This window comes from Pelodiscus sinensis, chromosome 1 (assembly GCF_052426305.1).
Source record: "Pelodiscus sinensis isolate ZL-2025 chromosome 1, ASM5242630v1, whole genome shotgun sequence".
Taxonomy (NCBI): Eukaryota; Metazoa; Chordata; order Testudines; family Trionychidae; genus Pelodiscus; species Pelodiscus sinensis.
The window spans coordinates 352,142,699-352,157,550 of NC_143052.1; the positions used below are offsets into that span (position 1 = coordinate 352,142,699).

At 45.7% G+C, this 14,852-nt stretch overlaps 1 protein-coding gene and 1 pseudogene across 1 annotated transcript; one reads left to right on the top strand and one right to left on the bottom strand.

Moving 5' to 3' along the window:
- Nucleotides 1–768: 768 nt before the first annotated feature.
- Nucleotides 769–2,156, top strand: LOC102457827 (olfactory receptor 52P1-like). The gene has a single exon (XM_075922122.2). The coding sequence runs from the start codon at nt 769–771 to the stop codon at nt 1,705–1,707; it is 939 nt and encodes a 312-aa protein (XP_075778237.2). The 3' UTR covers nt 1,708–2,156.
- Nucleotides 2,157–8,270: 6,114 nt separating this feature from the next.
- Nucleotides 8,271–9,233, bottom strand: LOC102457573 (olfactory receptor 52P1-like; annotated as a pseudogene).
- Between the last annotated feature and the right edge of the window lie 5,619 nt (nt 9,234–14,852).

Consider the following 14,852-nt stretch of genomic DNA (forward strand, 5'->3'; position numbering starts at 1 on the left):
TGACTTTTGTTTATCCTCATTGACTCTGTATAAAATATCTTCACATTTCTTGTAATCTCTGTCGCCTGCTGATTTAGAAAGTTGTAGTATAGAAAAGGTTGATTTCATTAGAATTTTCTGTAAATAGTAATTAGGGGTGAGTGTAATTATATTCATTATTTGTTTGTTAAGATGCATTTCATGGGAGTTAACATTATTAAATAAGGTTTTCAGAAAAGTAGTGATAGACGTGTAAATTAACATACTAAAATAGATAATGGGGTGTAATTGGTGCCAACTTGTGGCTACTCGGACGTTGTGCGGAATGTCCGAGGTAAACATGAGCGGGCAATAGAGCAGTTCCGTTTGTCCCGTCCGCTCCTGGGTCACCTGTTTTTTCTTCTCTAACTCACTGTAAACAGGGTGTCACAGAGCTGCCCCGAGTTCAGATAGTTCCCTTAGAACCTGGATAGGTGTTTGTGGAATACACTTTTTCCCCCCGCTCCAAGAAGCACATGATGCAAGGCTGGGCATTGAAGTTCATCAGCCATGTTGTCCATTCCCTTGGTGTGGTGAGCTCACTGGAAGGACTTCTGTTGACTTGCCTATGATCTACATTTCATGGGAAAAACTGTAAATGTGTCCATGTCCATACCCCTTTCTTACATTTGACTGACTGTGCACATGTATTGTATGTTTTCTTCGAAAGTGTGTAACCCCTTTTGCTGTGCTTCTCCCTTCATAGATACCTGGAGCATTTTGGAGCCGAATTCACACACTGCCCACCTCATGGCAGCTTTCAATCTCACCCCCTCTGAACCTTCATCCTTCATCCTAATGGGCATCCCTGGCCTGGAAGATGCCCACGTCTGGATTGCCATCCCTTTCTGCATCTGCTACATTTTCAGCCTGTTGGGAAATGTCACCCTTCTGTTTATTGTTGGCAAAGAGCAGACCCTGCACAAGCCGATGTACCTGCTGCTCTGCATGCTGGCGTTCACGGACATTGCCATGTCCACCTCCGTTGTGCCTAAGGCCCTGTGTATATTTTGGTTCAATTGGAAAGGCATTACGGTGGGAGGTTGCCTCACCCAGTTGTTCTTCCTACATGCCGGTTCCATGACACACTCAGCCGTCCTTACAACAATGGCCTTCGATCGCTATGTTGCCATATGTGACCCTCTGAGATACACCACCATCCTCAGCAATGCACGAATCGCTAAGCTAGGGCTTGTGGGTTTAACAAGAGCTGTTCTCCTCATGCTGCCCATCCCTGTGCTCCTGAGCAGGCTGCCGTTCTGTGACAACCGCCGTATCCCCCACACGTACTGTGAGCACATGGCAGTGGCAAAAATGGCATGTGCGGATATCACAGTCAACAGGCTGTATGGCTTGGGAATAACTTTTGTCGTCCTTGGGTGCGACCTTACACTCATTGGCTTGTCCTACGCTCAGATCATCAGGGCCGTCCTCAAAGTCTCCTCCAAGGAAGCCCACCAGAAAGCCGTCAACACCTGCACTGCCCACATCAGTGTGATGTTGACCTCTTATACTCCCTTCCTCTTCTCCAACCTGACACACCGGTTCGGTCAGGGAATCGCACCCCATGTTCACATCATTATGGCCAACCTCTACTTCCTCCTCCCTCCCATGCTCAACCCCGTCATTTATGGGGCCAAAACCAAAGAGCTTCGTGACACAGTGGGCAAATACACCCGCAGAAGGTGATCGCCTGGGACCTTTGAGTTCAAACCTGAGGGATAAAAGGGGAATGGACAATTCTTCATTAGTCAAGGGTGCCCCGACCCAGTGTGGCTGACCTCAGCATTGTGGAAGTTCATAGCCCAGGAACGTTCTTACACCTAATATCTTATCAGTGCATCGCAAAGGCTACATTCTGCATTGACGTCTCCTCCCTCTAATCGTCACCTGACCTCGAAGCCCTGAGAGGGCTAGACAGAGTAGTTTCTTGATGAAGTGGCCCAGGGAGTGTGGCGGCAGATGACTGCAATGACAGCAGGCAAATGCTACTTACAGTGTCCTGAACCTAGGTTGGTATGTGCATTTGTGTTTAGGGAGTTTTTATACCAGGACATTGCTTAAGATGTTCCGTTACTCCCTTTCGGCTTACACTCTGTTCTCCGTGCCTCCCTGTGTCCTAACTTACACAATTACACAGTTATGAGTATCTGAGTTACTGAACCAAAGTCTTGCTCACTAGATTGCAGGACTGTTGCTGTTTTCATGTTATAGGCCTTAGGCTTGCTGACTCCATGTTACTGACCCTCAACTTACTACACAGGCAACTTTCCCAAATGGTAGAAATAACTCAGCTTTTTAAACCACTCCGTAGTAACCCAGGCCCTGTCACAGTGAAAAGTAATCTCTGTGTTATGCACTGATATAGCAACAGCACCAGGTCATAAATAAGAGCACTCAGAGGCAGGCTACTTACTGGAGTTGTGTCCTAGAGCAAAATCACATCCAAAGCACAGGCATTGCCTGCTTCAGGACAATGTGGTAGTGTGTGTGTGTGTGTGTGGGGGGGTAATGTATATAATATAACTCCCTTAATCCCTGCAGAGTTTCCTGATTGTTAATGACCTGTCTGAGAGGATGGATAGCATCCTCAGCAAGTCTGTGTGTAACCCTCACACCTTGGGTGCTTCTAGACTGGCATGATTTTGCAAAATACTTTTAACGGAAACGTTTTTCCGTTAAAAGTATTTCTGTAAAAGAGCATCTAGATTGGCATGGATGCTTTTGCACAAAAAGTGCTTTTACAGAAAAGCATCCATGCTCAGTATAGTTGCGGTTTTGCGCAAGAAAGCTCTGATGGCCATTTTAGCCATTGGGCTTTCTTGAGCAAAAAATTAAGGTGCCTGTCTACACTGGCCCTCTTGCGCAAGTATTCCTGTGCAAGAGAGCTTATCCTTGAGCGGGAGCATCAAAGTATTTGCGCAAGAAGCACTGAATTCTTACATTAAAACGTCAGTGCTCTTGTGCAAATTCAAGCGGCCAGTGTAGACAGCTGGCAAGTTGTTTTTGCGCAAAATCTTGCCAGTCTAGACGTGTCCCTAGTGTGGTTACTGAGCAATGCAAGTGGTACCTAGACTACAGCAACAGTTAAGACCAAGAGACCTCTACAGCATGGGCTGGGAGCCAGCTGACTTTTAGCTCAGAGAGTAGAGGCTCCTATATCCTGCTTCAGAGATCCCAGATTCAAATCCACCTGGTGGTGGTTACATGTGCATGACACTAAACTAGAGATACAGATAGATACACGGCAGAGTATAGATGGGGGCCACAGTTACCTCGAGAAATTGGAGAACTAGGCCAAAATAAATGTGACGAGGTTCAACAAGGACAAGGGCAGAGTCCTGCACTTGGGACTGTAGAATCCCAAACACTGCTACAGACTGGCTTAGCAGCAGTTCAGCAGAAAAGGTCCTGAGGATTACAGCAGATGAGAAAGGATGTGGCACTGGAGAAAGTCCAGCAGAGGGTAATGAAAATGTGAGGGGGCTGGAGCACACAACTTATGAGGAGAGGCTGAGGGATTTGGTCTTATTTAGTCTGCAGAAGAGAAGAGCGAGGGGGGATTTGATAGCAGCTTTTGACTAGCTGAAGGGAGGTTCCAAAAAGGCTGGAGAGAGGCTGTTCTCAGTGGTGACCAATGGCAGAACAAGGAGCAATGGCCTCAAGTTACAGTGGGGGCAGGTCTAGGTTGGATATAAGGAAAAAGTATTTCCCTAGGAGGGTGGGGAAGCACTGGAATGGGTTCCCAAGGGAGGTGGTGAAGTCCCAGCACATGTGGTGCGCTGGCATCTGTTCTGCTCCCTTCAGAGTTAATAACCATTCAGCTGCGTGTGGTGCATGTGCACTCTATGAATACTTGTGCTCTTTCCGAATGCTGTGCAGGCTCTGCGCAGGTAGCCAACACCGCAGACTTCTAAGAGCCCCCTATGACCACAAATCAGACAAGGTGCAAAATCCTGGAACCAGGTTTATTGTCAAACGACTTACAGTCTCTCGCACCCTGGGCATCTAGACCAGATGTCAACAGTTTACACTAGTACATACGCAAGCCCTGGCAATGGTCTGAGCTCAGTTAGCGACCAGGAGTTTCTGCTATCCCCTAGGCTGGACAAGACGGCCTTTCTGAGATACACTTTTATACACAGACACAAACAAGTTACATATCACTTCTTGCACATCAAGGTGCCACCCTTAAACGTATTCGGTTGACATCCCCTGACATACTGAGATACCTCCCATTACCTTGTGTATGGTGGTTCAATCAAAACATCCCAATCCATCATGCTGTCATCCCGACCCTGTACTGATCCTGGGTCGGTATGTCCCTGTTATTTATGGGGAGTGTACTGGTGCCGAACTGTTTCTTCAGCGAGATTTTCTATTACCATCCTCCTGGAATGTTTACGTACATGGCCTGGGCCTAGTCCTTCCTAGGTATGTGTCTTTCTTCAATATCAGCAGCCCTGTCTTTGCCAAGTTTCCATGAGCAGGACCTGCCTTCTGCTCACAGCTTAGCTTTGCTTTATGGTAGCAAAGCATTGACTGTTGCTCAGGCCTCCACTGTCTGGCCCTCTTATTACTACAACAGATCCCACTGTGTCCATGTGTTGTGTCAGCCTGGGCACCTTTCTTGATGAACCAAACGATTAAGCTTCCTGCAACACACACACAGGCCGGGCCACATCCAACTTCAGGAGGGCAACCACTGAGATCAGTTCTGGGAAGCGTCAATTGGAGAGGGTGCAGCGAAGAGCAACAAAAATGAGGAAAGGTCTAGAAAACATGAGCTCTGAGGGAAGACTGAAAGAACTGGGCTTCTTTAGTTTAGAAAAGAGAAGACTAAGAGGGGACATGATAGAGGTTTTTAGGTATTTAAAAGGGTATCACAGGGACGAGGGAGAAAAATTGTTCTCCTTGGCCTCTAAGGATAGGACAAGAAGCAATGAGCTTAAACTGCAGCAAGGGAGGTTTAGGTTGGACATTAGGAAAAACTTCCTAACTGTCATGGTGGTTAAACACTGGGATAATTTGCCTAGGGGGGTTGTGGAATCTCCATTTAAGAGCAGGTTAGACAGATACCTGTCAGGGATGATCTAGACCAGGGGTGGGCAAAAGGCCCTCCAGAGGCCAGATCGGCCCACCAAGCAGTTTGATCTGGCCCATGGAGGCCCTGCTTCTCCCCCGGGTGAAATAGAGCACATGAAGTTCCCTCTGCCATGCCAGGAGCATGTGGCACTTTGAAGGACCGCATGCTCCTAGCAGGGCGGGAGGCGACTTCACGCGCTCCTCTGCCCCTAAGCCCTGATTGGCCTGGGGGCGGGAGGAGCGCACAAAGTTTCCTGCGCCCTGTCCCCACCCTGTGAGGAGTGCACAGTCTGAGAGTGGGGGAGCACGAGAAGTCTCTCTCACTACCAGGAGCCTGGGTGCTTAGTGGGAAGTGGCAGAGGGTGGGGGGCAAAAAGGATCCCCCAGACCAATCATGTTTTGTGGATGGGGAAGCCCAAAGCATCCTGGCCCCACCCTTTCCATTTGAGGTCCCCCCCCCTTCCGATGCAGCCTGGTGGCCACTTAAAAGATTTGAAGTGGCCGCTGGCAAAAAATTATTGCCCACCCTGATCTAGACAGTGCTTGGTCCTGCCGAGAAGGCAGGTAAATGGACCTGATGATCTCTCGAGGTCCTTTCCAGTTCTATGATTTTATGATTCTATTAATTTAAGGGACTTGCCCCAGAAATCAGGTGTCCTTCTCCCTTGGAGTTGAGACCCTAAGATACATAATGTTATCTCCTTCCTCCCTCAATGTGGCGGAAGGCATTCACAGCTTCCCCCTCCCCCTAAATTATGAATTATACTAATGGGGTTATATTATAAACAAGAAATAAGGTTATAAACTATACATGTGATTTTAAGTGATTAACTGGGTAGCAAACAGAACAAAGCAGTTTACTAAGCAAATAAAACAAATACACAAACTAAGTTTTGATGAACTAAAGGAATCGCTTAAAAATAGTAATTCCTCACCTTGGATATTACTACAGGCATGTATTACAGAACATCCAAAGAGGCAGCTGTATTGGTCTTCAGCTTGAGACCTTGCCCGTTATTTTTCACAGGTCTGGTGTCCAGAAGACAGCCAATCAAATACTATTTTAATGTGCTTATATGCTAATTCTAGAAGTCTAAATAATATAGGTGAACTTGATGGCCTTGTATTACATGAGGATACTGACAATGGGCCTCACAGAAACATGGTGGAATGAAGAGAATTAATGGAACACAGTAATAGCAAGGTACAAGGGTCAGTCCTAGGACCAATCCTATTCAACTTATTCATAAATGATCTAAAGAAAGGGGTAAGCAGTGAGGTAGTAAAGTTTGCAGATGATACTAAACTGTTCAAGATAGTCAAGACAGAAGCAGACTGGGAAGAACTTCAAAAAGATCTCACCAAACTAAGTGATTGGGCAACAAAATGGCAAATGAAGTTTAATGTGGATAAGTGTAAAGTAATGCAGACTGGAAAAAATAACCCCAACTATACATATAGTATGATGGGGGCTAATTTGGTTACGACAATTCAGGAAAGAGATCTTGGAGGTATCGTGGAAAGTTCTCTGAAAATGTCCACACAGTGTGCTACGGTGGTCAGAATAGCAAATAGAATGTGAGGAATTATTAAGAAAGGGATAGAAAATAAGACACAGAATATCTTACTGACACTGTATAAAACTATGGTACGCCCACATCATGAGTACGGTGTACAGATGTGGTCTCCTCACCTCAAAAAAGATATTTTGGCCTTGGAAAGGGTTCAGAAAAGGGCAACTACAATGATTAGGGGTTTGGAACGGGTCCCATAAGAAGAGAGGCTAAAGTGACTGGAACTTTCCAGTTTGGAAAAGAGGAGACTGAGGGGGGATATGATAGAGGTCTATAAAATCATGAATGGTGTGGAGAGGGCAAATAAAGAAAAGTTATTTATTAGTTCCCATAATAGAAGAACTAGAGGACACCAAATGAAATTAATGGGTAGCAGGTTTAAAACTAATAAGTGAAAGTTCTTCTTCACACAGCGCATAGGCCTGCCATGAGGGCAGGGGACTGGACTCAGTGACCTCTCAAGGTCCTTTCCTGTTCTATGAGATAGGTAAATCTTTATTTATGTTTGATACTCTCCATATTTTTGTTAGTCTAAGGCTCCACCTGACTATCTGTTGTTTTTAAACTTATAGGCTAGCTCAGCTACCCCTCTTAGTTACTGATGTCAACGATGAAATATGCCTTTTAGAGCTATTTTGCATTAGAAGTAGACTGCAAATATTTATTTATTTATTTGTAAAAACGGTTCAAAACAGAGTTTGTGTCATTACATGTACAACCTAGCAAGGAGAATATTTTCTGGAAGTTCCTTTTTGATCTTGTTGTACAGTTTTGTTTTTATCATGTTCAACTGAGAAAATGATCTTTCAGTTGCACTGTAGCTAAAACGTAGTGACTGCAATGAAAGAGCAAACAATCCATTTTCATTAACATCTTTGTCCTCCATAGCATATACGTGTTCAAAAACTTCAATGCAAAACTAGTGAGTTTGGTTTTCCGTAGCATGAGGCCAGTGAACCCCAGGCAAAACTGTGCAATGGTGCTCCAATTATCCAAAAATTCCACCAAAAATGGCAACAATGAGAGCTCAGGAACTCTATGTCATAAGGAGCTGAGCACTGGAGAAGGACATGGTACTGAAAAGTGGCAGTCACCTAGATGTTTGGCAGGAATCGTTGTTTCACCTATTTCACAATCATCAGCATGAAATCACAACACATACTTAAACATCTTTCACACAGGAATGGTTAGTGCATGTTTTGGAAGTTCCAACTTAAAAATTACTTCAAGAGCAAATCTGTAAATTGGTAAGTTATTTTTCCCAAAGTTGATGTCATAGTGTAACACAGCACAATCATTCTCAAAAACACACAGTTCCATAAATCTCTCTCACAAGTGCTAGTAGAATACCGTTAATTCCAACAGCAGCTTTTCCTGTACCAGCGGTTTCCAGATGACACATTTGGTTATCTTTCAGGCTTCCTGAAGGATTGGAAATAGACAAATCAGGTAAATTTGATTCACCATAATCACTGCACATATGACAAAGAAATTCAGCATCATAGTTCCTTTGCTGGTCTTTATCTTTCTGAGCATGAGAAGATGTCTGTTCACCTTTTGTCACTTAGGTTTGAACTCAAAGGTCCCAGGTGATCATGTGCTGCAGGTGTATTTGCCCACTGTGTCACGTAGCTCTTTGGTTTTGGCCCCATAGATGATGGGGTTGAGCATGGGAGGGAGGACGAAATAAAGGTTGGCCATGATGATGTGAACATGGGGTGCGATTCCCTGACCGAACCGGTGTGTCAGGTTGGAGAAGAGGAAGGGAGTACAAGAAGTCAGCATCACACTGATGTGGGCAGTGCAGGTGTTGACGGCTTTCTGGCGGGCTTCCTAGGAGGAGACTTTGAGGACGGCCCTGATGATCTGAGCGTAGGACAGGCCAATGAGTGTAAGGTCGCACCCAAGGACAACAAAAGTTATTCCCAAGCCGTACAGCCTGTTGACTGTGATATCCGCACATGCCATTTTTGCCACTGCCATGTGCTCACAGTACGTGTGGGGGATACGGCGGTTGTCACAGAACGGCAGCCTGCTCAGGAGCACAGGGCCGGGCAGGATGAGGAGAACAGCTCTTGTTAAACCCACAAGCCCTAGCTTAGCGATCCGCGCATTGCTGAGGATGGTGGTGTATCTCAGAGGGTCACATATGGCAACATAGCGATCAAAGGCCATTGTTGTAAGGACGGCTGAGTGTGTCATGGAACTGGCATGTAGGAAGAACAACTGGGTGAGGCAACCTCCCACCGTAATGCCTTTCCAATTGAACCAAAATATACACAGGGCCTTAGGCACAACGGAGGTGGACATGGCAATGTCTGTGAATGCCAGCATGCAGAGCAGCAGATACATCGGCTTGTGCAAGGTCTGCTCTTTGCCAACAACAATCAGAACCATGACATTTCCCAACAAGCTGACCATGTAGCACATACAGAAAGGGATTGCAATCCAGACATGGGCATCTTCCAGGCCAGGGATGCCCATTAGGATGAAGGATGAAGGTTCAGAGGGGGTTAGGTTGGAAGCTGCCATGAGGTGGTTGGTGTGTGGTTTGGGCTCTGAAAAGCTTCAGGGTCCTGTGAAAGGAGAAGCAAATCAAGGGGGCATGGAGTTACACGCTTATGAACAAAAACTAGAATATGTTTGAGTAGAAAAGTGTGTGAACAATGATGTGGTAACATTTACAGTTTTCTCCATGAAATGTAGGTCATAGGCAAGTCAAGAGAAGTCATTACAGTGAGCTCACCACACCACGTGAATAGACATCACGGTAGATGAACATCAATATCAACAGCTGCTCCTTGAAGGGGGAAAAAAAAAGTATACTCCACACACATTTAGTCAGGTTCTAATTGAACTCTACAAACTAAGGACTGGTTGCTGGGCGTCTTAGTGCCTGCTATGATACCTTACTCATAATGCAACCATGGACAGAACCTAAGCAAAACATTGGGATTCAAAAGGCGGGAATAAAAAATCATAGAGAAAATGCAACGCCCTGAGAACGGTCAGTCTGTGTTTCACCCTCCTCAAGATGTCACTGTGCAGCGCTAGGCACACTTTTCAAAAAAGATAGAAGGATGCATGGGAAGGCAGTGGAAAATGACTGAGAGCCAGGGTTTTATAAGGCCTGGGACTGAGATAATTACCTTGGAAAGGAAATGAATAGCCGGGGATATGAGAAAAGTGTATAAATTACTGACTGGTGGAGAGTAGATCGAAACTGTGATCTTCCTGTCTCACAAAATACTATCAAGAGGACATTCAACTGAGGTGAAATGGGGCAATTCAAAAGAGTCCTCTTCACTCAATGTCTAATTTATCTCACATTGCCTAATATTTACCTACTTTGATGAGACGATACAGTTATCATAGTTACAGCTAAATAATCCTTTTCCAAAGACAATATATTACTGTGTTTTCTAGGGCAAATGCCAATCTCTAGCTGTCAGGCATTAGGGTGACACGGGGCGGCCTGAGACGAGCTGCCAGCAACTGGTGCCCGAGGCAGAATGCGCAATCAGCGCCCCCGTCTTCGAGATAAGCTGCTGGCAACTGGAGCCCGAGGCGGAATGCGCGATTGGTACCCCCGCATCCAAAGCCCTCAACGGCAGTGTGTCGTCATTGGGTCCCCCATTAAGCCCGGCGCCCTAGGCGACTGCCAAGTCTGCCAATATGCACGGGCCACCCCTGGGGTGATACCCTCACAATGGTCAATTTATCCCCACAACCACTGACTGCTGGGTTTGTTACACCTTCCTACGCAACACCTGGGTTTTTCGTTGTCACAGAGAGGACCCGGGACTAGGTGGACTGTCTGTCTGATCCACAATGCAATTCCTAAGTTGGAATGGAGCCAAGTTTTCCCTATGGAAAGAGACATTATCCTTGTTGGCTAAGACTTTCTGTGAGCAAGGATATTGGTATGTGAGGCCATACATCTGCACCTTGGTTAATTCCCTTATTTCTTTTGGTGAGTCACTTTCTTCTACACACCTGGCTGTGCCTGGACATCAGTGGCAGGTGTTTGCTGACAAGTATAAACAGAGACACATGTCACCAACTCAGTTGGTTATGCTTATCCTGCCTGAACATTGCTAAAGTTTCCAAATAACAGGAAAATCAGGGAATCGTAAATGAGAAAGAAGATAGGTCAGTGATTGAGAGAAATCTGGATTGGTTGGTTAACTGTGGCAAAGCAGACAATATATATTCTAATATAGCCATGACAATAACTACGTACTAAGAACAAGAAGCCTTATCTCTGTATTTGGTATGGGTGTGACAGCTGTTGGGATCCAGTCTCCAGGTCAGCTGTGCGCTGCAAATTTTGCCACCTCACTGTTCACCCCTTATTTATAAATGATCTAGAGAAAGGGATACACAGTGAGGTGGCAGAATTTGAGGATGATACCAAACTCCACAAGGTAGTTAAGACCAAAGCAGATTGTGAAGAGCTTCACAAAAATCTCACCAAACTAAGTGAGTGGGAAACAAAATGGCAAATGAAATTTAATGTCGATCAATGTAAAGTAAAGCACAGTGGAAAAAATAATTCCAACTATACATACAATGTAATGGTTACTAATTTAGCTACAACTACTCAAGAGAGAGATCTTGGAGTCATTGTCGATAGTTCTCTGAAAACATCCACTCAGTGCGCAGCAGCAGGCAAACAAAAAAATTGAATGTTAGGAATAATTTCAAAAAGAGATAGAAAATAAGACAGAAAATATCTTATTGCCGCTATAGAAAACAATGCTATGCCCACATCTTGAATACTGTCATATAGATATGGTTGCCTCATCTCAAATATATATATATATATATATATATATATATATATATATATATATATATATATGCATTGGAAGATGTTCAGAAAAGGGGAACAAAAATGATTAGGGGTTTGGAACGGGTCCCATATTAAAAGTGATTAAAAAGACTTAGACTTTTCAGCTTAGAAAAGAGGATACTAAGAGGGGGATATGATAGAGGTCTATAAAATCATGACTGATGAGGAAAAAGTGAATAAGGAAATGTATTTACATATTTCTACAGTATAAGAACTAAGGGTCACCAAATGAAATTAATAGGCTACAGGTTTAAAACAAATACAAGGAAGTTTTTCTTCACTCAGCGCACAATCTGTGGAACTCCTTGCCAGAGGATGTGGTGAAGTGTAGGACTTTAACAGGTTCAAAAAAGAGCTAGACAGATGCATGGAGTTTAGGTCCATCAATGGCTATTAGCCAGGATGGGTAGGAATGGTGTCCCTAGACTCTGTTTCTCTGGAGCTGGGTGACAGGGGAGGGATCACGTGAGGATTACTTGTTGAGTTCCCTCCCTCTGCGGCATCTGGTATTGGCCACTGTTGGCAGACAGGATACTGGGCTGGATGGACTGTTGGCCTGACCCAGTCTGGCTGTTCTTATATTCTCATGTCATCAATTAAAGATGGATCTTGATACACTGATGGGGGTTCAGAGAAGAGACACAAGAAAAAGGAGCTGTAGGAAGCTTGGGGCAGTCGAGAGGCTGTGGGAGTCAGGGACGACTGGAGAGTGTAGACAAGACACTGGTGACCGGTGTGGTATTAGAACCAGGGCAGCCTGGCCTGGGGAAGGAGGCTACAAAAATCTGGGAGATGGAAGCAGCAAAAATCTGGTTCTTTCCACCAGAGAAATGCCTGGTGTGTTGTAATTAATATTCAACGGCTATTGGAAACACCCATCTGCAGTTCTGTGGCTAGCCAGGGTGAAGGGATCAGGAGACCCATACAAACGCACTCAGGATTGGGAAAGGTCTCAGCACCAGCCTTGGACCAACAATTACAAAAACGAAACTCCATCTCCCCAGGGCTGCTCCTCTGTGTTCACCTCGCCCCGCCCCCTACACCCTCCAGCACAGCTCACCTGTCCCTGTCCTCCCCTGATTACCCTCACCCCCTCAGCATTGCCTGCTTCCCTGTCCTTCAATTGCCAGAAGCATGCAACTCACCATACTTGTGTTCAGCAGAGAGAAGAAATCTCCTCCCTGCAAAAAGCAGGCAGAGCCCTATGAATCAGCGCGTGGTTCTCACGTGTCTGACCCTCGCCCTGATGGGCCCGATCTTTATGATTCCCCTGGACAGTCTCTGTGGACTCTCAGTGTGACAGAGCGGCTAGACAATTCCCTTGGCTCCATGAGCAGAGTAAAATTTAGACCCCAGAGATCTTCAGTTTGAGAGCCTCCGGAGAATGAAGAAATAATTTGCCTACACCAGGGGCTCCGATTCCCAGGCTAAACTGAATCTTGCAGACTGTTCAGCCTAGCAACCCATGGTTTTTGTGTGTAATGTCATCTGAACTCTATTTGGGAATGCTGCCGCTAATGAAAGATCTGGGGAAAGACGTTTGGAGGGTTGATCTACCACTCCCAAACTGATGGGTGATTTTACAGAATTTTGATGGCGACGATAAAGACATTGATAGACTGGCACCCCGAACACTGCACCCACTCTTCCTTCACCTCCTTTTGGATATCAACCCTCTTGTCCCACCCATTTCCTGAGGCCCCGCCCTTTCTGTGAGGCACCCTCTTGGCTTGCTTCATCCTCCCTGCCTCTGTCTCTCATTCTCCCCCACCTCACTTTCTGGGATGGGGCAGACTTTGGGGTGAGGACTCATGCTGGGGGGGGTGTGCTCTGGGGTAGGGCCAGCTATATGGGATGTGGGGCTCAGGGCTGGGGCTGAGATGCTCGGAGCACAGGAGGGGTGCAATTTTCTGTTGGGATGTGGCTCTGAAGTGGGGTTGGAAATGAGGAGTTTCGGGTGCAGGAGAGGACAAAGGGCCGGGGCATGGAGTTGTGGTTTTGGGAGGGGAGTGGGGGGTTAGCTCTGTGATGGTTGCAGGAGGGTACTCTGGACTGGGGCAGAGAACTGGGGAGCTGAGGCCTGGTGGAGCTCGGCATGGCTCCTGAGAAACCATTGCCAGATCCCCAGATCCCCTATGCACATGTGTCAAAGCTCCTTCCCGACTCTGGCATGATAAATGCAGAAGTGGATGCCTGCAAAAGTACCCCCAAACCTTCTCTTTCCAGGCTTTGGAATAAAGCTTCCCCCCAAATCTTAAAAACCTAGCTTTTGGGGCTAAAAATCCGCTGCCACCTCCCAAGTAATGATAAGGAAACCAGGGAAGAGATCACTTGGGAAATCATAGAATCACAGAATCATAGAATAATAGGACTGGAAGGGACCTCGAGAGGTCATCGAGTCCAGCCCCCCGCCCTCAAGGCAGGACCAAGCTCCATCTACACCATCCCTGACAGATGTCTATCTAACCTGTTCTTAAATATCTCCAGAGAGGGAGATTCCACCACCTCCCTTGGCAATTTATTCCAGTGTTTGACCACCCTGACAGTTAGGAATTTTTTCCTAATGTCCAATCTAAACCTCCCCTGCTGCACTTTAAGCCCATTACTCCTTGTCCTGTCCTCAGAAACCAAGAGGAACAAATTTTCTCCTTCCTCCTTGTGACACCCTTTTAGATATTTGAAAACCACTATCATGTCCCCCCTTAATCTTCTTTTTTCCAAACTAAACAAGCCCAGTTCATGAAGCCTGGCTTCATAGGTCATGTTCTCTAGACCTTTAATCATTCTTGTCGCTCTTCTCTGTACCCTTTCCAATTTCTCCACATCTTTCTTGAAATGTGGCACCCAGAACTGGACACAGTACTCCAGCTGAGGCCTAACTAGTGCAGAGTAGAGCGGCAGAATGACTTCACGAGTTTTGCTTACAACACACCTGTTGATACAACCTAGAATCATATTTGCTTTTTTTGCAACAGCATCACACTGTTGACTCATATTCAACTTGTGGTCCACTATGACCCCTAGATCCCTTTCTGCCATGCTCCTTCCTAGACAGTCGCTTCCCATCTTGTATGTATGGAACTGATTGTTCCTTCCTAAGTGGAGCACTTTGCATTTCTCTTTATTAAACCTCATCCTGTTTACCTCTGACCATTTCTCTAACTTGCTAAGGTCATTTTGAATTATGTCCCTATCCTCCAAAGAAGTCGCAACCCCACCCAGTTTGGTATCATCTGCAAACTTAATAAGCGTACTCTCTATCCCAATATCTACATCATTGATGAAGATATTGAACAGTACGGGTCCCAAAACAGACCCTT